Genomic DNA, 27,365 nt, shown 5'->3' with positions numbered 1-27,365 from the left:
AGTTGAAGAGGGCAAAAGCACTAAGAGGAAAGGCAAAGGAAAACCCCCTAAAAGGACCCCTACTAAGTCTGTGGGGAAGAAGAGAAAAATTGCTAAGGGGGAAGTGTCGACTGATGAAGATTATAATTAGGAAGGTGCTGAGATGGATACAGATAGGGAAGAACCGGTGACACAGTAAAAAGAAAAAGAAGTCTATCCCTCAGGATTTGTTTAAAGGTAAGGAGAACATTGCTAGGGCTTCGTCTTCACCTTGCCAAAATACCCTTGTTAATGACAACACTGCCTCCCTTCAAGAGGATAACCTTAAAGACAATTCTGCCCAGGCTAAGGAGACTGAGAATAGGAGAATTCTGGACTTAGCCTTAAAGACAATTCTGCCCAATTTATTTACGTGTCTGTCACTGTTAGGGAGCTGGCAGAAGAGGTCAATCTGGGAGAAGGGAACAAGGTGGGATCAATGGGGAAAGCAATGGGTATTGAGGGTCTTAAAGCTTTGGAGGAGAGGGTGTTGGCTTTGGAAGGTAAGGCTAACAGTATGGAATCTCCCCTTAAGAGTATTGCTGACCAAAGCTTTAAGATTTTGAAAGCTTTGAATGAACACATTAAGATTCCTGAGCAAGGTGGATAATGTCACTTTGGACAAGGCCATTGTTCATGTGGGCTGATGATAAGGACTCCCCCACGGACTCGCAAGCTGGCCCTAGTAAGAGAATCAAAGCGCATACCTGGAAGAAAGTGTCCCCTCCCTCAAATGAAGTTAAAGAGTTGAAGAAAGCTGCTGGAGATATGGAGAAGCTAGAGCTGGAAGCGGCAGAGCTGCGGAAGTGCTTGGGTTAGCGGTGCTGGGTTCTGTCCTTTTTCTGTTTGGTCTTTTGGTTTTTTGGCTGTCTCTGTGTTGTCCTGTTGGTTGGCTGGCTTTTGTCTTTTGCCATGCCTGTCTTATGTCTGCTACTGTTTTGTCTATAGGCTTTATTGGTTTATATCTAATGCTCTAAGCTGTAAAGGGTTTCAGGGCCTCTTCAAAACGTGTTTTCCTTTAATTAAAAACAATTACAAAACATGGACTCACACATTTATAACATAAGTGGCAATTATTAATTCTTCAATGGGCCGAGCTTATAAATATTCCTAAAACCCTAGATTCGGTTTGTACACTTATATCTATATCTATAATTATTAATTACAACAGTGCAAGGCCATTGGCGAGTCAATTATTCCACAACACTTTCTAACATTTTTTACTGTGTCGGTAAACTCACAAACCATACAAATAATAATGACCTTTAGACCTATATCAACTTTTGTTTGACCGGTAACCTCATGAAGCAATTATAATAGATGTAAAGATGCTACACAAAGAATGCCAGAATTTATGTGGAAATCAAAAGTGGGGAAAACAATGGAGAAATTAGTTCTCATGAAATGATCACCAATTAAGGTGACACCAGTTAAGGTGATTTTTACAAGTGCCTCACTGCTGGTTTGCTCACTACCTGTTGGCTCACTGCCCGTCGGGCTAACTACCCTTATACAAATATATATCACAATAGAGATGAACAAAACATGAACTGATAAGATTGCATTAGAATATGCGTGGAACGGTTCAAGAATTAAGCTCAGGTGCCACGTCCAACAGTAGATCAAATTGCTATTCCTCTCTTAATATACCACTGTTTGGTCCACTGCAATTTGGTATGCAAAATACTCCTTGATCTCACACTTATCTGCCTCACAAACCTCTGCTCACTGTTAAAATGTCTTACACTATATCTGCTTCTCCATGAATCTATTCATATGCGATTTCATTCTACAATTAAAGAATACGTCAGATTCAAAAGATCTTTATTTTCTATGGGTATCGGTTCATACATATGTTGACCACACTAAGCTTGTAATGGCCCCAAATCAAAAGGATATTACAATTGCATTAAGTGTATTACCATCAATCCTAAATCTAGGACACTTAAGAGAACTGTACAACACGCTGCAACAGGGCTCAAAAATAGGTTGCAATTAAGATGTATACAATGCATATTGCATTTACTGGAACTGTTGGAACACCACAGCCAAGTCTAAGACTTGATTTACAAAATATCTGAACCCATTGATAGGTGAAATTTGATAAAATCTATTCAGAACATGATATAACCAATGTATCAAAACCTTTTAATAAACTGCACCATTTTCCAGATAGCAGGAACATCTGGAGGAACATTGTAAGTATAGCAGTCAACAGGAACTGACAGGCAACTCCATGCAACACTGATTACAGAAAGCATACAAGTGTACCAAAGTATGTAGGCCATAAGTAGAAACAAGTACACCTGCCATGGAACACCAAAACCTGCACATACTGAACTTGTCCTGTGTATAACCGAAACCTTTGTTGCATAATTAACAGCCATTAGGTACACAACTAAAACTGCCAACAACCAACCAAAACCGCCAAGATGTTGGTATGAAGGTTTTGACATTAATGACGACAGGGCCAACAACAACTAATATGTTTAATACTTTCAACTCCTTTTCAGTTCATTAAATGAACTTACCCAATTGTTTTGAAATGCATGTTGCCCATGTGTCAGATTTAACTCCTTGGTTTAAGTGCAAGAGTTTGTTCCAAAAGCAACAACTAACATTTTTTTCAGGTTAAAGTCATATGTTGTCAGTTACCCTCCAGTATTTTCGGTGCATACCCTGTGTGATAGTTGCACCTTTAATTTTATTTATTCTCCATTCCCAAGTGGTTTTAACTCCCACATATTCCTATAGACTAAAGCCAATAAAACTAATAATCTTTAGTACTAGTTTTATTCTTTCCTCAGCTTACACCTGTATTTAAATACTCATTCTCTTTGCAATTATCATTTAATTCAATTAATTAAGAAAGCTTACCAGCAATTACAATATTTCAATTTCATTAGACATAATTAATGATTTTCCTTAATAGCTAATGTATTTTATGCACTATTTTGTAATTTACAAGAATAAATTGTTATATATATATATATAAAATCAAGTAACAAAATACAAATCCTAAATATACATTTTTCTAACTTCATAAAGAGATAGAGACAGTGATTATTCTTGAACTATTTTCTTTTCAAACACACTTAACACATGTTTCACAAGCATTTAATATCTCGAATTCAGAAATCCATTATACAAGTATAAATGACTAATTGAGTGTGTGAATGCCACATCCCGTCCGACTTTTTGCTGCCAAAATGCTAGCCATCTCTATCTGGGCCACATTCTTTCCTTCCAACCTGTCCACAACTTACGACATCCAAATTTTTATTAGTATGTTGATATATAAATTGTAATCCATAATCAAATCAATTATTCATGAATTTAAAACAATTCAATTAGTATTCAACCATTCACTAATATAAATAATATCCAATCATTATGCATAATATCATAAGTTGAAGTAACTGCGTAGACCCTTATCTATACTGCATAAAATTTTGTATCAAATCTAGTCTAATAAGTGGTGGTCAAAGTCAAGGAGAGTCTACAATATCTCCTGCAAATCAGGCCACACAAGGTCGAAACCTGTCAGTATTACACAAGTGGAGTAAGGTGGGGAATCCAAGACGGATCAGGGAAGATCAAGAGTGTAAAGAATGTGGTGATCATCAATTCATTTTGGTTAGATGTGAGATGTGATTCATATCTCTTACATCTCTTGCTGTGACTGTCATGAGATCCTGAAGGATGCTGCAATAATCTTGGTTTAGCAGAATGCATTTTCTGATGTTTATTTTCCAAGAGTTTGGATATGATAGGAAAACTATGTATCAAGAGACATGCATGGACAATACGAGTCCAAATCCTTTTAGTCTTTTAGAATTCTGGATGTCATCCAAGAAAACATTGCAATTGTATTCAAAGGTGCCCAAGTATTAGATCTCAACATGAGAATTACTGTCCTGATCCAAGTTTAAATAGTTCCTTCTTGATTCATACTAATTGTTATGAGTGCAGAGTGCTATAGTTGGCAAAAGTGTACATAATTACTGATATTTTAAAATCAAGTCTAGCTGGTTGGAGATGAGTTCTACATATTACTCTTGGTTTTGAAAATTGTGAGTAAACAAAAGTTACAAAACTTCCTGACTCTTAGCAAAACAATTGCCAACTGTTAAGGTTTGAGGATTGCTGCAAATGTATTTGAACTGCCATGTTTTGGTATGTACTTTCCAAGGGCAGCAATCTCACTTGTTATATTGAGGATGAAACATAGATAGACATGTCTATTCATTTTAATTAATTAATATAACAATTGATTAATTAACTACACACACAATTTTATATATATATATATATATATATATATACATATATCACATAGAATTTTACTTTAGTCTCATGAGTTTATCCAACTGAAGCTACCAAACATTAACACTAACCAGGAGTATTAGGGGAGGATTAAATTCATTAGAAGTTTGCGAGTGAATACTGGAATCTGTGGAGCTTCATGTAGTTACTTATCAGCTTGAAGGATATTTGCTATCTGAGAACACTACATTTATCTGAAAAATCAAAATGTCAATGTGCTTGCACTAACAGTACTTCTGATCTGCAAGGTGAAGGGGACAAACATTAAGTTTTGTATCTGTAAAATGTCACATATAACTTCAGTTTAGTCTCATGAGTTTATACAACTGAAGCTACCAAACATCAACACTAACCATGAGTATTAGGGGAGGGTTAAATTCATTAGAAGTTTGCAAGTGAATACTGGACTCTTTGGAGCTTCATGTAGTTACTTATCAGCTTGAAGGATATTTGCTATTTGAGAACACTACATTTATCTGAAAAATGCCAATGTGCTTGCACTGTCAGTACTTCTGCTCTGCAAGGTGAAGGGGACAAACATTAAGTTTTTTATCTGTAAAATGTCAATGTGCTTGTGTGTAACTATACTGACAATATAACTATATTTTTATTCTTTACAACTGAAGGGGACTTACACTTAGTTTAGCCCTTGTATGAAAATGTTTCATTGTCTAGGATGAGTTGGAGCATTTTGTTAAAAGTTACTGTTGTTTGAGGATGAGTTGTTAGATATAAGAGTAGTTTCCAGAGTTAGAAGCAAATCCCTTTGTTTGAGATGATGAAAAAGTTGCTCCAAAGAATTGATTACGAAGAGCTTTAGCTCTTTCTACTGCCCTAAAAATACGAAGGATTTCATTGGCATCCTAAATTTCCAAGTTGATAGGGATATGACAGAATTGGATATTCTTGGATTTCTGTACACAATGAGGTGAAAGCAAAAAAAGCTAAAGGAAAAAGCAGAAAACTAAAACTTAGAGAAAAAAGAGACAAACATAAACTAGTGTTAGAAATGGAAAAAAAAAATATGTAAATAAGCAATACCAGGAAAGAATCTAAGAGAGTTAATGCATGAAAAGATATTACCATAAGATAGGAGAGAGAAAGCTTCCAGATCCAACACCATGAGACAAGATATTTGGAAAGGGGAAAACAAAGAAAACCCCTTGTGACATTATGAATGAGGCATGAAAAGCCTAAGAAGAGAGAGAGAGAGAGAGCAATCGCTCATACAATAATTGAGAAGAGGAAGAAACCTCATTAGAAATGAGAGAGGAGGGTCATCTCTTAAATAGAGCTGAGAGAGAGGAGTTAGAATGTAACTCCCATGTCTATGAATGCCACCATTCATAAGTGTGTGAGGCCAAGTGTGAGATTCCTCTTAAGGAGGAATAATCTAAATTACAAATTACAATATATATTTGTCCTCACATATTCCACTAGATGACAAAATAAGATGTAGTGGAAAAGGGACAAAAAAGAAATATGTTAGGATACCTTGGCTTATATCCTAATATATTATAACAATAAATAAAGGAGGTCTAACCTTGGTTTATAAACACACCAAGGAAAGATTACAACTTCTAACAACTAGATTATGAAAGCTTAATAATAATTACATAAATATTTTCAAGAGTGCATCTTATCAGCATCTTATTCCATGGCAGAATTATTAGCAAATTACAAAATACTGTTGAGAGTATGTGGCAGATGAAAATGGAGTTAGAATGTTTCTGATACTTTATGAGCCTATTGAATGGTCTTCACATAAGATAGTTCTCTATACTATCACAGTTAACCAAAAGAAAATGAAATAATTAAATGGGGGTTGCTAACGTCAATGTTGGGCAACTCATTGCCAATACTAATGACATCCTTTATTGCATTTAATTCATCGTATCTATATTCATATTGGATTATCATTAAATTGATGGTTACATCTACAGTGATTATATATTGCACCCTTGCATGTTTGGTGATTATATTTTCATGTATGCAATTTGATTCTCTTACAAGATGATTTATTGACATATATGAGCCACATTTAAAGGCTAACAATTACTGAAATTATGCATGTAGATCCTCTTGTAACACAATATATGCATTTTATTCAATTGTGTGTGGAGCTAGTCTATGTCTACTAGTTTTCTTTTTGCACCCTTGCATGTTTGGTGATTATATTTTCATGTATGCAATTTGATTCTCTTACAAGATGATTTATTGACATATATGAGCCACATTTAAAGGCTAACAATTACTGAAAATATGCATGTAGATCCTCTTATAACACAATATATGCATTTTATTCAATTGTGTGTGGAGCTAGTCTATGTCTACTAGTTTTCTTTTTGTTAGATAAAATATGCGTTATATGGATAGTGTTTGATACTGGTTTGCAAAAGTAGTGACGTGCAGGAACTTGATTGTGGAAGATTTTGTACCTGTGTTTTTTAATTATTGTAATGTGGACGCTCCTCCACATGAAACCAATTAATATTTCTCTTGAATCAAAGACGATTGCATTTTCATAGGTCGATAGAAAATAGTAGATGAATTGACAATCTCATATGGAATAGATTCTTCCTTAATTAGAACTTGATAATTGGTTGGGAATTAATATATCTTTTTGATGAGAATACAAAATTTTTTGTAAGACAATCTTGGTAGTTGTTTTTTGAAGTTTTTCATCTAAGAAAGACAATATTGCAAGTGACAGGCTTGATGAACGCAAACGGCGGAAAGATTTCATATTGAAAATGGATCTCCTTAATTCTAGGCATCTTGAAAAATTGCATACAAAGGAGGAAAGAGAGCTTTTTCAGCGTTTCAGGGTGTTCATGCGTTTCCATTCGCAAGAAGAACATTATAAATTGCTTGAAGATCTGATTAAGGAACGTAAGATTAAACAAAAGATTGAAGAACTGCAGGTTGGTTAGCGATTGGAATCTATCCTTTCTGAATATCTGATGTTTCATGCTAGATTGTATTAGATAAATACTTCTCTGATGAATGGAAAAGCTGTGTAGAATGTTGCACATGAATATATTTGGGAACTTGTAACATATTCATAAACAATGTTTACTTTCGGTTTAATACATCATAGTTAATGATGAAGCTTTATTGTATTTATTTCAGTCCTCTTGTGGAGCAGAGCTTGGTTATCTGCTGTCTAATTATTTTGATTATCACAAGAAGGATTAAGGCCTTTTTTCTGAAGGATCTGGAGATTCTGGACCAATCAAAAGTATAGGGGCTTAGTTGTAGCAGATAAAGTAATAAAACATAATCTGTGATGTGAATATCAGGATTTGACTGTGTGATTTTGAGTCAAACTCGATGACCCATGTTTCATGAGTAGTGATTCAACATGAATCCATCTCTCATGAGAATAAATGGAACACTTAGCACTCATTGGATCTAGGTGATGCTCACAGGGGTGAAGCACCACCTAGATCCAATGAGTGCTAAGTGTTCCATTTATTCTCATGAGAGATGGATTCATGTTGAATCACTACTCATGAAACATGGGTCATCGAGTTTGACTCAAAATCACACAGTCAAATCCTGATATTCACATCACAATTTCACTAGCTGTGGAAATCATCTCCTACTTATCAAAACATAATCTTCTCACTTTTGCCAGAGAGATGATGCTATTGAGATTGTATGGAAAAGTAATTCATTGAGTTATGCAAGATATCTCTGCTAGTGGGAATAGGGTTTTTAATGCTTAGGCGTATGCACATAGAAACTATATGCACTGTTCATATTTTAGAGGATGAAGCCTTAGCATTTATAGTACTTAACACATTTCAGATGCCATACGGATTTTTTTTCTGATAACTTTCAAACTTGTGAGCTATTTCATTCATTAGGAGGAAGAATGTATAGAACTCTTATCTCAGTTAAGATATAAATTTTTGAATTATTGTACAGCTTTGAAATATTTGAAGGCAACGCCTATAAATCCTGTATGAGTCAGCTGTTCTATATCAAATTCAACATTAGTTGTTCCATACAGCAGATTACATGCCACAAGATTTAAATAATTGAGGTTTACTAACAAATTAGCTAGAGAATTTCAATCTTGGAGGCCCTGTCATAACTTTGAAATAAAAAATCTCAAAGGTTACTGGAATAACAAATGATTTTCAATTAAAGCCAAATAGAACGATGCAATTCTTTTAGAAATTAGTTTTGCCTGAAACAGAAGCTAGAAAAACTGTGATTAAGATGAATTGAGCAAGTAAAAAAATTGTTTTCACTTTCAACAACATGAACTGAATAATTAAACCAATCAAATCCTTTAAAAGAGTACTGTGAAAGGTTTTGATCTAGTAGCCTTTAGTGGATATTATTTCTGTTTGTTGAACCCTTTCATAGCTCAGGAATCAGAGATAATGTGTGATAGTGGGTATGATAACTGATTGATTGGAGAATTGTATAATATTCCATAATTTTAAAAATATACTATTCATTCTCTGATACTAAATTTCACACTTAAGGAACAACTAAATTATGCTCCATCTTTGGGCACCAAAACTTGGGCTCCCTATCTTATAGAATTGCATCTTTGGTATCTAAATGAGCTTTCTTTGTCCTTAAAATTTTGATCTGGAAAAAAATTGCTTCTCTCGAGTCACTGTTTTCCATTGAAAATAACTACGTTTACTCTACTGAATTCCAATTTGCAGGAATATTATGTTGCTGGTTGTCATACATTTGCAGATGTGGAACAGTTAAAAGCAAAAAGAGAGACTGAAGCCAGTAGCAGGAAATTAAAGGAAAGTGGTCCATTGTCTGGAACTGCAAAAGCAGTGCACCGTGTAAACCGCTCTGTGAATAGAGAAAGAGGAGAAGGGGATAGCAGTCCAGGCTGTGTGGTGGAGAGCCAAAAGGTGAAGAATACCACAGCACATGGAGCTTCTGGCAACATGTGTCCTGTGACGACAGGACAAAAAGGAACAAAGAAATCGCTGCTGCCATGGGATGTTAAGGGTCTTCCAGGTGCAGAGATGTTATCTTTATCTGTAAGCCTCGCTATCCTTGATTTTACCTTCATTCTCTAGCTTTCTACATGTAAACATGTGTTGATAGTATGCATTTCAAATTTATTTAGAGCAGTGAAAACAGTCAGTGATTCTCCAATCATTTATTCAGAAGAGTAGAGAAAGAGATGGATCTGCGTGATTCCGTGGTCTAATTCCAGGCCAGTTTGGTGAGAAGCAGTCAAGGCAACTGGATGTTATGATATTGTTAGATTTTTACCCACACCGTTTTCTTTTATGATATACATATACATGTATATATAAGATGCGTGCCATGAAAATAGAGAATGTTCCTGCCAAAATGCTCTCTGTGTGGTGATGGGCAAACTTGTTACTTTTTTTGGATTATCTGAAATATAACGTTACCTTTCATTGCTAGACAGTTCTGAACATGCATATTATTTCTATTATTTAAAATTTTAAACCAGCTCAATTTGTTTTGTAGTCTTATTGTTCATAGTTTTTTTTCCCTTGGTAGTTCAGTCCAGTGCTTGAGCCCCTTTCCTCATTTTCTCTGTTGTTTTTGTATTCTTGTGGTGTCTTGACATGAGATACACATCCACATAGTACCATCCTTTGAACTTCCTCTTGACTCTTTCAATGACATCTTGTTGTACTTCTGGCCAATGTATTGTTTACTTCTCTGTTGCAACCTCAAATTTGCCTTGCTGGTCATCATAACCAGATATTTTTATCATTTTGTTCCCTTGTCTAATTCTGTTCTTGTTGAAGCTTATTTCTAGTGCTAGAAATGCTATTGATATGCAAGTTGATGTCATTTACTATGTATACATGTGTTTAATAACAACAGATATGAGGGGAGAATAGAATATACAAAATATTATATTTACAGTCAAAACCTTTTTGATAATCAAAATATTAAAAATTATTTAAGAATAAAAAACAATGACATCCCTTTTGTTGGGTGGATATTTTGCAACCAACAGTTTTGGGTTAAAATCTAGTCGCAAAATAGGATGACTAGCCACAACTTGTGAGACAGAGTCTCTCTTACTTTAAAGGGAAGGCTCCCCCTTCTCACCGTTTCTTGGATCAACTCAAGGTAAGCAAGAAGTTGAGAGATTTTATAAAATGGGTGTTACCAATATCCTTACTTCTTAACTTTCAAGAAAGAATTCACTTACTCGTGGAGCGAGTAATGGGTAGGGCGAATCTCTAACTACACTTCTATCAAGAGCTAGAAATAGTGATACCGATAAACTTTCACTAACTCAAAGGCTAGTTGAAAATGTACCGGTTTGGCTCTAAGTCCGATCGTACTTCTATATGGAAAAGCTTTACAATTAGGGCACAAAGACATCTAAAAGTAAGAATACTTAGTTATTTTGCAAATTAAGAGAGAAGTATAAGCTACAGACAAAGCTTCTAGCTATACATTTCCACAATTGCTTTTGGTCAAAGCTCTGACTTCAATTGCTTGTTAACTCTTTTCCTATTCAATTCATGAGATACAATTACCAATAACACAAGATTACATGAATCAAAGACAACTTGGATGAATTATGGACAAAGCTTACAATTCACACAAATAACAATCTCACTTAATCAAAGTTAAGTCTCAAATGCTCCTTTGTATTCACTTTCTCTCAAAATAGTGCTTACACAAACAAAATTTTGCTGGCACAATTTCTCCAGAGCTCTCTTGCATAAAAGATAATGATGATTTTACAATTTGGGGGGGGGGGGCACTCCTTTATATAGGCATAGGAGTTGAGAAAAAGATGGAGGAAAAAGTGGGAGCAACTTAACCAACTTTGACCTAGTCTAACTATAGAAAATAGAGGGTTACATGCAACTCGCATTACATCCTTTTACCCATCTTCAACTAATGCATCTTCTACAACTACTAACATGAAACAAAATAACAATCTTAGAGATTGTTTCTTAGTGCCTTGAATTTGACAATGATGTCATGCACTGTGGGAAGATCAACAATTTCCATCGTCTTCAATATGGCTTCAACTCTTACTGCATTTTCATGTGCTGATTTCACAACTTTGGAATTTGCTGTTGTAGTATCTAACAAGTGTTTTGTCAAAGATTTATACAAAAAAAACTTGTTCATTGTGTGCGAACCAAAATCTTTAGAATCTACATCAGCATTGATCCTGATTGTATATTTGGAAGTCACTCTCTTTGCTGCCAAAAGATTACCAAAACTATCAGTAACACGACATCCCATCTATTTCAAATCACAAGTGACACTTGTCTCAACTGCTTGACAATCTCCCAAGGCCACTTGCAACTTTGTAATCAGCTTCTTTAATGTCTCCTCCTTATAACCAATGAGCCCTTGAAATCTGAAGAACATCTCACATGATGGAAGAATATCACATGAGACCATAGCATCTAGACCAAATTTTACTATTTCATCCCAATCATCAAGGATTTCTTTCAAGTTATCTGCTTCCAGAGTCAAAGAAGAAATCAAGTTTTTTTCCATTTCATTCATCTCTTTGACATGCTTAAGAACTGTAGATGTCTTTGTGATAGTTCGAACTCCTTCAGAAATGATTTCTTGTATCCAAGACTTAGCAGCTTCAATCAGCTTTCTTTCTTTAGATGTTTGAGATATAACAACACTTTGAGAAGATTGTTTTTGGATAACCTCATTTAAATGAGAGATCTTCTGTTTTAACCGATTCTTCTTTTCCCAAAGTGCATGACTGCTTTTCGATACATTTGTCAATGCATCTTGAGCATCTTGCAAATAACCCAAACAAGATTGCTTTCCAACTTCAATTTTAGTAAACTTATAGTCCTAACGAGTAAGTTCTTCAACAGGTTTATCTACCAAAGGCTCAACATTCTCAACAAATTTGGTTTTATCAGAATCATCTAAAATTCTAAAAACAATCTTATCTTTCAAAGATTTGGATTTAGTCTTCTTCACAGGAAGATTGTTAGGAGGAACAACCACTTTCCTTCTTTTTGTTGTTATTCTACTCAACCATATAGGCAGGCTGAAACTTTCATCTCCAGAAGCAAGCATAGTGGAGACCATTGGCATTGATTCAGATTGTATATCTATAGTGATTGAGCACGATTCAATCTGTACCGTTGAAGGCATAAGAACATGTTGAGAAGACTCCGTCATGAAGAGTTCAAATCTTGTCAAAGATGTATCAAGTTGGGAAACTTGACCACTGGTAAGAGTCGAAAAATCTTCAAACACATTTGCTAAGTGATCATATTGTTCATGTGCAGGAACACGAGGAGCAACAGATGAAATAGGAAGAGCCATGGTGTTAACCTTCGAGACTGGAATGGAATGAGTGAAAACAATAGAAAATGAATTTACATCATTTGTTACAAGATTCAAGAAGAGTTGGCAGATTAACGGATTTCCGGATGATTCATTGATTAACAGAGGAACAAATGTGTTCCTTATAAAGAATTACAAGGACGTTGTTTCTAAAAGAAACAACGTAGGCTGAAGACTGAATTGGAAACAAAACTAGAGACAGGATAGGAAACATTCCTATCTGGACTGAAGAAAAAAGAGACGGGATAGGAAACATTCCTATCTAGACTGAAAGACGGACTACAAACAAGTAGTTGACAATTATAGAAAGTATAAGATATTATCTTAATACCCTCCCTTAATGGTCAACGTACGGATGTCGGAACATTCTGTGATAATTGAAACCCTCCCTGGATCTACAAAATGCTGAAACCAAGAAGCTTTGCCAGAAGAGTGCTATGACTCAAAATAAGTTGCATTTACAAAATTTCGTTTTTGTGGGAAAAACGGTAAAACCCAGAATCTCACGCAACCTTGCGTATTACAGACAACTTGAAATGATTTTTGAGGAGAAAATCAACAAACCCAGAATCTCACACAACCTTGCGTATTACAGACAACTTGAAATGATTTTTGAGGAGAAAATCAACAAACCCAAAAAAACAGAAACAAATTCAGAAGGCAAAAAAATGCAGCTTTGCCTTGATCAGGACCTGGAGAAGTCGGACGCTGCCTAACACCCAAAACAAGTTGATCGGTGTTTCGATATTCGAAGATCGCGATGATGCGCTGCTTCCAGGTTCCATAATTGCGACCATTGAATTTGGAATTATGTTTGAGCAGAATATTTGTCAGAGATGCCATGACACGTTTTTCAATGAAAACTGTGAAACTCTGTGAAGGCACGTTCTTCGAGGCAAAAATACGAAAGACCCAGAAGAATCAGAGAATGACCCAAAAGAGAGCTTGAAAAACTCAGAAGGAATCTGCTGTCGTTTTCTAGATCCGCTGGCTCGAAAATCGAGGCACAAAAATCGAGGCGCCCAAAAAAACGGACGACAACCCAGTTGAGCTCTCGGAAAACCCACCAAGAATTTGCGAACAAAATATTTTTTCGACCCCAAAAAATAGGGTTTCGAACAAAACCCTAGCCGTTGGCTTGGAGATAAAAAAAATGGCAAATTTCTTGAAAAAAATGGTCGAATCTGCTTCGCAGAGGATGATGACAGACTGAGACGGAGCTAAAAAAGTCGTGTTTGACCGCCAAACGATTGGCAGATTTTGTCAGACGCGAACCACGCAGGTGCAGGCTTAAAGATGCGATTTTCTTTTTTTTATTAGTCGCGAGTTGGAAAAAAAGAATCTTTGGCCAGAGTCGCAGAGGAACAAAACTGGAAATGGAGGTCGCAGCTAGGGCTACCGTTCCAGTGACGCAGAACAGGTGCTCTGAAATCCGTTTTCTTACCTCACAAGGGCCCCCAAACGGATGCGATTTTTTAGAGCAGAGAGATCGCCAAAAAAATGGACGCGATTTTTAGAGATGATTTGTAGACAAACCTAAATTTGGGATTTGCAAACAGACCCGAATTCGGGATTTTTCCCGTAGACCGAAAACCCTAGGCGGGTTTCTAAGAATGAGCACCAAGAAATGCACAAAATAATTTCGAAAAATTATGCATTGATAATTTCAAAAGAAATTATAAGTTTTCGAAATAATGTACTAGCTCTGATACCATGTTACAAGATTCAAGAAGAGTTGGCAGATTAACGAATTTCCAGATGATTCATTGATTAACAGAGGAACAAATGTGTTCCTTATAAAGAATTACAAGGACGTTGTTTCTAAAAGAAACAACGTAGACTGAAGACGGAATTAGAAACAAAACTAGAGACAGGATAGGAAACATTCCTATCTGGACTGAAGAAAAAAGAGACGAGATAGGAAACATTCCTATCTAGACTGAAAGACGGACTACAAACAAGTAGTTGATTATTATAGAAAGTATAAGATATTATCTTAATATCATCATCAACCTCCTGCAAAAAGGGTTCTTCATGTATAGAAGACGTATAGGCTTGTGCAGGCTTTGGAGGAGATGTGATCATGATTTCCCCTTCTTCATCTAAAACTTCTTTATCAGATTTTGTTTCCAAATCCTCTTTTGATTCTGCCACTGATTCTTGAATTGACTCAGGAACTTGAGATGTTTTACTTCCTTTTCCGCCCTTCAATTTGAATTTGAGGAAACTCTTGGCATTTGAAGATGAGGCACCATCTTTCCTTGTAATCTCCAATTGTGATTTCCTGTTACGAGGACCAAAACTTCCACAATTCAGGCCCGTCTTAGGAATTACTCTTTTAAGGCTTTTACTTTTCAACCATTTGTTAGTGTTTACTGGGATGGATTGAAACCTGTCCATGATAGATGTACCTTCCTTTTGTTGCCATTGAATAGGAAAATGACACTTATCGAAGCCGGCTTGATGAAATTCCAAATCAAGGTTGTCGCCATCATCTTCAACTTGAAAATCTAAAGGGATTTCCAACATATTAAGATCAATTATTTGCTGCAGAGTTAATCTGCAGTAATCCATCTTCATGATGTCAAGTTTTGTTCTCATATCAATCCAAATGTCCTCAATGCAATGAACATGAGCATAGGCTCTTTTTATCTGAGAATTCATTTCTTGATAGTCAAAATCAAACCTAGCTTTGAACTTTTTCAATGTAATCAATTGCAATTCTGCTTCCATATTTTTTGCTTTAGGCACAAAAACAATTGAATAATGAATCAATCTATTCTTACTCATCCTCTAGCTCTCTTCTGTCCTGATGATGGATCACAGAGTTTGATCCGAAACGTTGCACAAAAAATCCTAACACAATCTCTTCCAGAAATTGCTGCTATACTTGATGCATTGTGGAAAATTGATGTGTTTAACTGACTAATTGCCAATAACCAAAGACTTAGCTGAGGTAATGCCAAATCCGGGCCTATGTGAAGCATGCTGATCACTCTGCATGTCCATGAGCTGACTAGCTAGCTCCATTAGGATGATTCGATCTATAGCATACCTAGGTAAGGTATACGATTCTCCTTTGAAATATCCAACTCTCAAGTATGTGAAAGTGGGAAACTGAAGAAAAATGCAGCCATACCGGTTTACCTTCTCCCATGCTGCATCAGATACTCTTTTGATGGACAACTGCTTATCAAACAAGCACCTGAAATGTCCGAAGAAGGCATCTTGGACTTTTCTGTAGTGGAATATACTATTTGCCAAAGTGATTTGGTTATAGTAATCCCAAATAGGAACTTGAAGAAGATCTCCTTCGGTAGAAAGACTAGAGAAAGATCCCATAGCAGCAGCAATGTAGACTAGATAAAAATTAATATAGAAAGGCGCTGACGTTCCCACATTACATATCTACTGGCAGAGTGCAGTACTGATAAGTTTTCCCCAAAAGATGTGTTCTTTATTCTCCATAATTTGAAACATAAACTTGTACATCCACGGCTCAAAATCAGAAGAATCTTTTAGGCCACAAATCCTGTTGAGAAGGATGATGAGATCCTTGTACTCTTGTTTGAAATTTGACCGATGAACAGTCTTTGGCCATCTGGAGAAATTGGTTCTTTTATTGTCTAACTAATAAAGGTTGACATACTTCTCATAATTACTCTTTTACTCATTCCAACAAGCCAATGATGATCCTTTAGTCAAATCAACACATTCTGATTTACGCGGAACTTTGAAGATTTGCTCTATAATCTCAGGATCAAGGCTAATTATAACATTGCCATCAGCATCTTTGATAGTCTTCGTCTTGGGAGTAAAATACCGTGCACATCCATAAACAAAGTCAGGTTCTATAGCCGCCATAGGAAATGTGGATACCAAATGAATGTTGCTTCTCCTAATGCGCTTCATTTCATGACTAGCCAGGGCTTCAATTCTTTGTAGAAAATCAGCCACGTCTACATGACCAATCTTCGTGTCCAACACATTATCCAAAACATATATGATTGAAGAAGGAGCTGCATGAGCCAATTCTTTATCATATTGATATTTCATTTTGCCTTTGGACTTGGATGGTGAGGACATATCTCGTGTTTGTGTTGCAACACAAAAATCCCAAAACATAAATACATCATCAGAACGAACCTCCATACAAGTGAATTCCGGATCAGCAGTGAAGATACAAAAATGGATTGGAGATTTTACAAACCCAACAAAGTAACCTCAAAGAGAAAGCATATGCATATGCAATGGCATAGAAAGCGGAATGAAATGATATGAAAGTGTGAAAATGGAAGATGAAATGAAATGGAATGGAACGAAAACGTGTGAAGGTGAAATGCATGAGAATGCGTGCAAAGTGAAAGTTGCTGATTTCAAAAGTGACTTAGCATTTTCAAGGCTTTATTGTATGAAAAACAAGTACATGTAAATGCAACATGTAACGGGAGGTGAAAGGTGAAATGAGATGCAAACGCAAGTGAAGTATAAACTTTACATGTATGTGTGAATGAAGGTCAAGATGTAAAGCATGAAATGAGGTAGAAACATGTATTTACTCATGTAAACACAAATGCATATGAAGAGATGGAAATGAAAATGGAGGTGAGATAATGAGTTTTATAGTCACTTTTAGTGAAAAGGAGAAGTCAAAGTATATGGGAAGTGAAAATGACATCTTTTTGACTTTCCAAAATGTGTCTTTTAATCAAAATCGGATCTTTTGGATGCAATTACACGTAAAACATTTTGTGTGATCGTGTCGTGCGAATGGAAGCGAAAAGTGAGATGGGTGAAAATGGAAGCGGAAAATGGGATTACATGTATGTGCAAATGGTGAATGTAATCACATTTCGTTGAGTGAGAGATGAAGTGTCATGACATGGAAATGGAATGTGAAAGATGACGATGCTTTCACATGAAATGAAGCAAAAACAAGTTTTTTGGGAAAAAACTTGTAACTTCTCCAAGTGGAGAAAAACCGGCAAGTAAGCACAAAACACAAAATGCAAAAGAAGCAATGTACCTTCGGAAAATAACTCAAACATGCCAAGATGTAATGCACTTCAAAGCGCAAATTCGAAATTTGGACTTGGGAAAGAACCAAAAACATGAAAATGAATGAAAACTTCATATTTAAAGGGAAAATGCACTTTCTATGCCAAAGATCTTCACAAATGGCAATCATCTAATAATTTCATGCATAAAATCAACAGAGATAAGCATGAATTAAATTACAAGAAGGAAGAAGTCCACTTACATGCCAAATATGAAGGAAAAAGATGCTCTAATGTTTGAAAAATTCTTCAAAAATGGTGAGACCTTTTCCAATCTTGCAAATTCGAATGGGAGAGAGCAGCAAACAAGGAGAAATTGTTGCAATATGCCAAAACCTGCCCTAAAACCTCTACATATTCCAACGTTTTTAAAGACAAACTCATGGGACGTTTTTAGAAAAAACGTGTTTCACCATGAATCTCCAAGTAAAACCTTTTGGTGTTTAAACACCAAAATGTGAATCGATATGCAATGTAATCACCCAAAAAGAGAAAATCGATTCATCTTCATGCAAAGACGTTGATAAAAAATGAAGATTTTGAGTTTTCTACAAAAACGTGCTGTAGATTTGGGCTTTGAAAAATGATTTTTAATTTATTAAATCCATATTTGATGCAAGCAAACTCATCACCAAGCCAAAATGCCTTGAATGAAGAAGATTTCGCGCAAATCCATGAAGAAAAACTCGATATGGCCAAAATCGGGTTCTTGAGGAGCAAGTGCATATTTTCTTTTCAAAATCGAACCTTTTGATGGACATTACACATTTTAAAAAATGTCTTCCTCCAAAATCAGACTTTTTGGAGTCATGCATGTTTTAAAATATGCCTACAAGTGAAATCACACTTTTTAGAGTGCATAGCATGTTTTAAAATGTGCTCATGGGTAAAATTGAACCTTTTGAGGTCACTTGCACGTTTTAAGGTGTATCTCACCTTTTTGATGCTTAGGAATAAAAACTTGACTTTTCATGTCATAGCATAAAAAGGTCCACTTATTGTGAACTTTTGATGCAATGACATGAAAAGTTTACTCCAAAGTGAATTTTATATGCAATGGCATGAAAAGAGTCCATTTTTCATAGTTTTTTACATGCAATTGCATATAAAATGCCCACTTTTGAAGCCTTTTAGTAATGTAATTCACTTAAAAATAATAAAAATGTCACCAAATGGGTCAAAAACAATATTCATTTATCATATTATTAAATATAATACATAAACATCATTTTAAAGTGACATTTAAATAAATATTTGGTTTTTAAAACCAAAAAATTAAAATGAAACTATATAGTTATATAGTTACTTTAAGTGAAAAATTAAAAATTAACTCAACTTAAAATTATAACATAAAGTGCACTATAGTCATGTTAAGTTATAAATTTAAAGTAAAAGTAACTTTAAAACATAACAAGAAGTGAGTATAATGACATATTTTTCAAAAAGTGAATGTCAAATTGAAAATATAACATCATATTTGTAATTCGTGCTGTTGCGCCTAAAATATCCACTTTTGAGGCACTAAAACGGGCATAACTCTTGACTGGCAACTCCGATTGACCTCTAGGTTAGACTGAAATGAAGGAAAAATTGAAAGACATAACATAAGCAAAACCAAAGGACTAAAAACAAGCAAACACAAACTCAAAAGCAAAGAACGGATTGTGAAGGCTTCAAAAATCAAGCAAAGGCTCGACAGAAACAAAATGAAAAGGACTTGACAAAGGCCTTCAGTAAAACAATTTGATATACGAATTGAAATGGATCAATCGATCAACATTAAACAATTGAATATCAAATTTAAGCTTAGAGAAACGCAAAACTAGCTTGAAATTTTTTCATGCTGTTACCAACATTTTGTGGTGACAAAATGCAGGACAACACTTTCAACTTCTGACAGCTTCTGAACATATCTGACAGTCACATGTGCTCATTTCACATTCTCCCTTCCTCACTTATGCTCCAAATAATTCTTGAATTCTTTCAATTTGTCAGATTTTGCTGGACTGGTATCTGGATCCAATGCGAACTGGACCTGGATTGAGTTTAGCAGCTGGAGAACTCAGTAACATAGTAAATAAAATAAACAATTAATTCCTCAATCTGATAAATATAGTTATTAAATATAATCCTGAATTTATAATTTATAAATATGTATAGTTTTATGCTAGTTCTAAAAATGTTCATAAAAAATACATCTGGAATCTCAATTTAATAAACTCAGATATCGATACTTGTGCCTGAGCAGTGGATGGGCATGGATATCTGGAGGTGGACGGGTGCCCTGTGGGTGTTACCCACAGACACCTGAATGTGTCTGGATGCCAGTTTCAGGCATCTGGATGCATCTGGGTGCCTGTGGGTGGCACCCACAGGGCACCTGAGCACATTTTTGATATTCTGAGATATATATATATATATATATATATATATATATATATACGAAGAACACAAGAAATGCGAGAAGAATAAGGTAGGTACAGGGGTAGGGATTGTATGGAGAAGAAGCAGGGAACGTTTTGTCTCCTGGCTTTAGGGAGTTGGGACAGGCAGAGAGATTGGAAGAAATGCAAGTGCTTTTTGAAATTCTGATTCATTATTCGAAGTTATTGTGTTGTTGCTTTTTTATACTTGTAGTCCGGGTTTTGTGTTTAAAGCTGCTAGGATTGGCTTCTTTTCACTAGGCACCTGATTGTTTTATGCACCAAGAGGTTCCTTTCATGTATATAAATTAAAATGTCCTTAGGGCCTAGGTTGACATCTTAATATTGCAGCTTGATATTATCAGATATGGATTTATAAACAAAATATCTAATTTGATAGATAAAGAGATTATCTAAGGTAATTCAGGGGATCTTTTTTTAATATTCAAGTTAACAACTCTAGTAATGACTACATTGTAGATATAAAAGGCAGCACTATATGCAATGAATGTAATGTCTCACAACTTAATACTAATTTTGAATATTATGTGTCAATATCTAGTCTTAAAATATAAAATAGTTCAAAATTTAATCTAATCTAAAATCAATATGAAATACTATATTCCCTATAGAAGGCATCTAGAATCTGTAAACTGGTATTGTAAGGAAGATATCAGAGAGGAAACAAAGATTATTAGCCTGTAGGCTACCTAGGTGGAAACTTTCCCACCAAAAATCGTGATGTCTCACCTCCAGAAAAATTACCACAAGCTAATTGTTTTACAATTGCTGGAAAAGATACACGGTTCTTCTCACTGATAAAATGTTTTCATTATTCATTAAACAATTGCTGGAAAAGATACATGGTTCTTCTCACTGATAAAATGTTTTCATTATACATTCGCTGCACATTAAATGTGCTCAGCACTGCCCTCATATCCATATATTTATTTCATATTGACATATGATTTGTCTTGAACCTTGAATCTTGATCAATGGTGAAGTATCATATGATACTATCAAATGATGTATGTTTGTATATTTCTAAGTTTCTAAGTTCTTGCATTTATAAGTGTCTTAAATTCTTTGCATATATATTAAAATTTTATATGTATGTATTTGTACACACACACACACACACACACACACGTTTCCAAATGCATCCGTATTCAAATTTTTTTTCCTGCATCCTGCATCCGAACCCCACATCCGCTTCCGAATCTGCTCCTGAATCAGCAACTAAGTTAATAAATATAAATAAATACAAATGTTAATCTCAATTGATAAATATGTAAATAAATAATGAGTAGATTTGTCAGATCAGAAATATAAAATGTTTATATTTGTATCAAAATTTATAATGATTAAGAAGCTGTTTGCTAATAAATTTAATATTCAAGTGTCCACATATTTAATCACTATTTAAATCATATTAATAAAAAAACTAGGTTAACAAATTAAAACAAGATTTCAGTGAGGAAGGTAAAACCTAAAGATTTTCCTTCCATGTAGCACCTGTCAAGAATCCTGCTGTCAAAGGATGTCTTTGAGATGACATCTCTTTCTGTTCGTTCTGCAGTTGCCCATTTCATTAGTACATATTATCTCTGCAAATATTTCTTTTAGCTACTCAATACATCCATCTAAACAAATACACGTGAGCTATGAAAACAAAATGCAAAAAAACCCAAACGGATGCCAATAAAATCAATTGTATTAGGTGATTTTCCACTCATTTATGGTCTCTGATTCAATACAAGAACATGTGAATGGTACGATTCGAAGAGATTGTTTAAACCTCAAAATAAGTTTGCTGAATTTCAGAACTTTCTATTGAAATTTGGCAGACTCTGACTAATGATTCTGGAGGGTTGCAAGCAATGTTAGCTGAATACCCCCTTGCTGTCCTGCTAGATCTTGTAGTCTGTCATTTGTAGTCTTGTTGCAGAGTGAACATCTATGTCATTGCTCTACCACATATTTGACAACATCTTCTCAATGCAGGCTCTGCATAATTGTAATGTCCCCAAATTTCATAATCGACTTAGCAAAAAAAAAAAATTAAGTTGTCCCAGAATTTTAAATAATATTAGGACCTTTAATTAATTATTGAATAAATGGGTCCCGATTAATAAAATAATAATAAAATTTGTTGGCCCTAAGATCTCAAAAACAGACTCATCTCTAGTAGATCTGCATTGAGGGAGTTGTGTCTTCTTTAAAATATGTTCTGTTAGTTTGAAATAATTCTTTTTTTATTCTATTTTTGTTTTCTTTACGTGGTGATGTCCTTTTGGTAAACTCAAGAAAATCTTCACACAATCTCAAAAAGACTCATCAGCCCATGTTCGATCTGTACTGAGGGAGTTGTCTTTTTCCAAAAATGCTGTGTTTGAAACAATTTATTTTTTGTAGTTTTTTTCATTGTACTTGGTGATGTCCTCTTGTTATAACTTGAGAAAATCTGTATGAAGATTTCATAATCAGACTTGGTAACCTTCAGTAGATTTGCACTGAGAGAGTTCTGTCATCCAAATATTTTGTTTGTTTGTTTGAAACAATTAATTTTCAATAGCAATGTGTACCTGGTGATTGTCTTGTTATAACAGGACGGTTATTTGCTTTAATGTTTTCTCAAATAATTAAAAGGTATATGCATTTGTCAAATTTAAGCTTTATAAGTCTTCCATGGGTTTGTGGTTAGCTTTCCTCTTCATCCGGGTACAGTGTTGGAAGTGCTTTTATTCAATGTTCAATGTAATTATTTTATTGCATTTGAATTAGTTTATTGTTTGCCTTTTGAGACAGTTGTTGGCATTAAATGCTATTATTTTTGTTGCAGGAACAACAATTATGCTCTCAGAATAGGTTATTCCCAGATCATTATCGCCGAATAAAGAATATTCTAGTGCTCAAGAGTACAGGTGGTCCTGTAAAAAGGGCTGATGCATATCGTTTTTTTAAAATTGATTCCAGCAAAGTGGACAAAGTGTATGATTTCCTGTCAAGAATGGGCTGGATTCAGGGTGAGGAATCAGCCACTATCTGATTCTTTTAATAATAAATATTATATATATGCATTACTTGCAATCTCTTCCTATGTTTCCTAGTTCTGTTTGAATTGCTTGATCTGTTGATTAATAATAATTTGCATGTTTACAGAAGCTAAGGTGCATAGATGTAACAGATGAAATTGGTATCGAATAACTTCTTAAATTTCCATCCTTCTGCCCTGACAAAAGTTTAGGACAGCAGCATCAGGGAACAAACAAAAAGTTCATGCTGAGCAGATTTTTTGAAATTTCATTGTGTTGTCTCACCTTCTTAACTTTTCTTTGCCAATGTTACTTCCAGTCAATAATTTCACCATATTACCCCAAATGTGGCTGAAATTGAGAATAAAAGTTCCAACATCTTTCTGATCTTGTAATCATAAAAAAACAGAGCTTGAAAAGAAAGGAAAATGATGAATCATGCATTTTTTTCAAGCTGCTGCTGTCATGTTCAGGGTGGAAGACATACACGTAATACTTGAATGGATGCCAAACTGCTGGGTAAGTGCGATTTAAAAATCCACAGCAGGATTTGGATTGATGCCTGTAGTTTTTTTCAATATGCTATGTTCTATAATTATTGAAGCATGGTTCAACAGTAAGGAGTGCAAAGTCTCCAAATCACAAAAGTTTCCCATTGTTTAAATTCAGCTTTCATAAATGTGGGCCTTTTACCAAAGAGAGATTATCACAAGGAGATATAAGTTATCACATTATAGAGCTTTCTTGCTGTTTTATTGGCTGAGGTATCAATTGATCTTTCAATCTGGGATCCTCATCATGTTTAACTCTGATCCACAGGGATGCAGATAGAAAGAGCCTACTCTATAAAGATAAAATGATTCACTCTATAAAGAATAAATGATTCAAAAAAACCATAATCAGACTTCCCCCTTGCGAGTCCTATCAACAATTGGCCCAGTTGTTTGAAGAAGATTCAACCATGTAGGGTAATGACAAGGTATATCTCTGGAAATGAAAAATCTGCCTGACAGATAGGAGGGAATGTAGTATTTGTTCATCCATTTCTCATGTTCAATGTGATACAGTGAGTGCAGACTCTGGAATCTTGAGTAAGTTTTCTTCATTTATAAGGAAACATTATTTCTTCATGATTGTCTTAAGCGTAATGCTTGATATTTTGCTTAATTTAAGCATGTTGAATGAAAGAACCATGTATGGAGTAAATTGTACTTTTGTATGAAGCTAGAAATTTTGAATGAGGATATGTGCTCTCCACACATCATCGAGATGGATATTATTGATTGGAATTATGGTTATGGACATTTAAACTCAGGTAAGCATATGAAATTCATTCCCATGGTCTTATATGAAACAATAAACTAACGTCAGAATATTATTCTAGTACCATTGCTTGGAGGAGTGGTGCAGTGTAAAAATGAAGACTTGTTGGAGTCCAGTTTTCAGCTTTAAGAAAGGTCTGCATGGTTCAAAAGACAAACACAAAGATAAAAAGTTGTTTTTTTTTCTTTTCCTTAAATTTTTTTTTTTCTAAAATGTAATTTTCGGATCTTACTCTTGCATTTATGGCGACTTCTATCTCCTTAATAATTGAGTGCCATTATATACCTCACCTAGACAAGGTCTAGCCACGTTAGTGTAACAAAGCATGCACACCATTGGTTCAACGGAATCAGGGAGATTACAAAATCCCACCAAATGCCATCTAGGATCATTTGCTTAATCTTTTCTGCATTGTAATGCTAGATTGCCTTTATATAGACCAATTTGAGTCGATTGCCATGATAACACCCCACCAACCTTTAAAAGCTGTATTGACACAATTGTGTTGGAGGTAAAACATGAAATAAAAACAGAAATAAATAATCTTTTTAAAACTCACCTTTAGTATTTTGAGGTGAAGTTTGTCCTAGGTTTGCTAGGGCTAAATCTATAGATTATGATGACCTAGATGATTTCGAATCAAGCTTTAGAAGTAATATCAACATAATTGTGTTCAAGGCAAAACATGAATAAAAAGAGAAACATAAAAATAAATTTACCATTGGTATATTAGGGGCAAATTTTCACCTAGGTTTGATAGGCAAACTTGTAGGTTGTGATGACTTGGACAATTTTGGATTGCATTGAGATATCATACAATGGGAAAAGGGAAGTAATGCAATGAGGCAAACCACTTCACCTTTTTAAGGTTGCACATTTGAAAGGAGGATGTCGTAATAGGCTAGGATGGTTCCAAGCACTAAATGAGTTGATTATTCTTCGTGAAATATGTAAATTTGAAATGAGAAATGATAATAAAGATGAAAATGTAGATTCAAAAATATTTACAAGCATCTAGAAATGAAATAGAATAAAGTACTTCAAATCAAAATATTTGATAGATGAAATCCCAAAATCATGAATAAATATAGTTTTTAGTTTTCGACATTGTAAGTTGGCTACCTATCAAATTTGAATACAATGGTTCGATAGATCTGTACCTAGGTATAACACAACTATATTTGTACTTGGGGTTTGCTCAAAACTTTTGGGGATAATTCAACTCTTCTCTATTTGTTCAGAAATATCTCGACAATTCTGTAGCATGTTTCTGCACATAGAAAAATATTTAAAGAGATTGGGAAAATGGAGTTGCCTTAGTCAAACCTCTGATTTGTTGTCAACCTTGAAAATGTAACAAATTTGCATAAAGGAAAGATGAAAGAGAAGTTGGATCTAAATCCTGAATTACCTCATGCCTTCATGACACAATGCCTCTTTGACTATTCCAAGTGTTACTGCAATAGCTTGGGCTTTGCAAAAACCTAAAAAGAAATCATGATAGATAAGCCTGATGAAATAGATGGTGTAGTTTGCTACAATGCTCGATGAAGACAGAGAATGTTTTGAAGACTTAGATGATTGAAGATCTTCAAAATGCTTGGATGCCTATTGCTTGATTTCTTGGTTATGAATGCTTGAAAACAAATGGATTTAAAAATGAGGAGAGATAAGGTGTTTATATACCTCACCCAACAATTTGGGGGTTAAAACTAAACCAAGCGAACTAAGTCCTAATCCTCCATTCAATTGTCGAGATGGGGAGACTTAGATGATTGAATATCTTCAAAATGCTTGGATGCCAATTGCTTGATTTCTTGATTATGAATGCTTGAAAATAAGTGGATTTAAAAATGAGGAGAGATAGGGTGCTTATATGCCTCACCCAACAATTTGGGGGTTAAAATTTAACTAGGCGAACTAAGTCCTAATCCTCCATTCAATTGTCGAGATGGGGACCCAATTCAAGTTTGGGCCCAATCTTTGAGGTATATATTGATTGAGCTGATCTATACCCTCAATTCAAGGCTTAGATTAGGACCATAGGTTTTGGGAAATGAGGGGATGTGAGAAAATGAGGTATATTCAGTTCCGAGGTCACAAAATAATATGAATGCCATAAATGTTGATATATGGCTTGAGTGATGAAATGAATTATGGGATTGGATGAAGGCTTACCTTAAGTGTTGCTTCATTGTGTTTGACTTTTTTCTTTTCCCATCAAGTGTTTAATTCACTCAAGTTGGAAACTCTTCATAGTCAATGGTTTCAATTGTTGGTTCTTTGCTCATTCTAATGACTCTATCTTAGGAATGGCTATTAACGTTTCTTATTGTTACTTGTTCATGCATCAAAGTGGTGGTCAATTTTTTGGAGCTTTTGGCAAATTGTATTCACAAGGTGATTCATATTGGGATTTTTAGGAAATATGGTGCCAATTCTAGTCAGGGATTTTTTCTTGAAATTCAAGCAACGTTCTTTAATTTTGTGAAGTTCAGTTCTAAGGCCACGAAATAATATGGATGCCATGAATGTTGATATAGGGCTTAAGTGATGAAATGAATTATATGAGATTGGATGAGAAATAGAGAACACTTGGAAATAAATGCTTATCTTAAGTGTTTTTGATAAGAACAACAGATTTTGAAGGGACCTTGAAACCCTTTACAAATCATAAGATTTTCAAAGAAGTCCAAACCAAACAAAACTAGAGTCCAAAGGTGAAATAGGTCACCCAATAAGACACAATGACCTTAAGTGTTGCTTCATTATGTTTGACCTTTTTCTCTTCTCATCAATTGTTTAATTCACTCGAGCTGTAAACTCTTCACATAGTTGACGGTTTCAGTTGT

The 27,365-nt window shown here is 34.8% G+C and overlaps 1 protein-coding gene across 2 annotated transcripts in view; it reads left to right on the top strand.

The window, feature by feature from the left end:
* ADA2B (ADA2 2B) overlaps positions 1 to 24,320 on the top strand; it is a 77,453-nt gene extending 53,133 nt beyond the window's left edge. For both annotated transcript variants that reach the window (XM_089807016.1, XM_089807017.1), the window contains exons 12-15: positions 7,058 to 7,268; positions 9,036 to 9,371; positions 22,998 to 23,181; positions 23,318 to 24,320. In XM_089807016.1, coding sequence (XP_089663142.1) covers positions 7,058 to 7,268; positions 9,036 to 9,371; positions 22,998 to 23,181; positions 23,318 to 23,346 — 760 coding nt within the window. In that variant the 3' untranslated portion in view covers positions 23,347 to 24,320. The remainder of the gene's footprint in view (positions 1 to 7,057; positions 7,269 to 9,035; positions 9,372 to 22,997; positions 23,182 to 23,317) is intronic.
* Positions 24,321 to 27,365: the final 3,045 nt, after the last annotated feature.

This window comes from Cupressus sempervirens, chromosome 10 (genome assembly GCF_028749045.1).
Source record: "Cupressus sempervirens isolate cs-2001-9-10 chromosome 10, ASM2874904v1, whole genome shotgun sequence".
Taxonomy (NCBI): Eukaryota; Viridiplantae; Streptophyta; class Pinopsida; order Cupressales; family Cupressaceae; genus Cupressus; species Cupressus sempervirens.
Note: the sequence above shows the minus strand (reverse complement) of the source record. Positions and strands in the feature narration are given on the sequence as shown.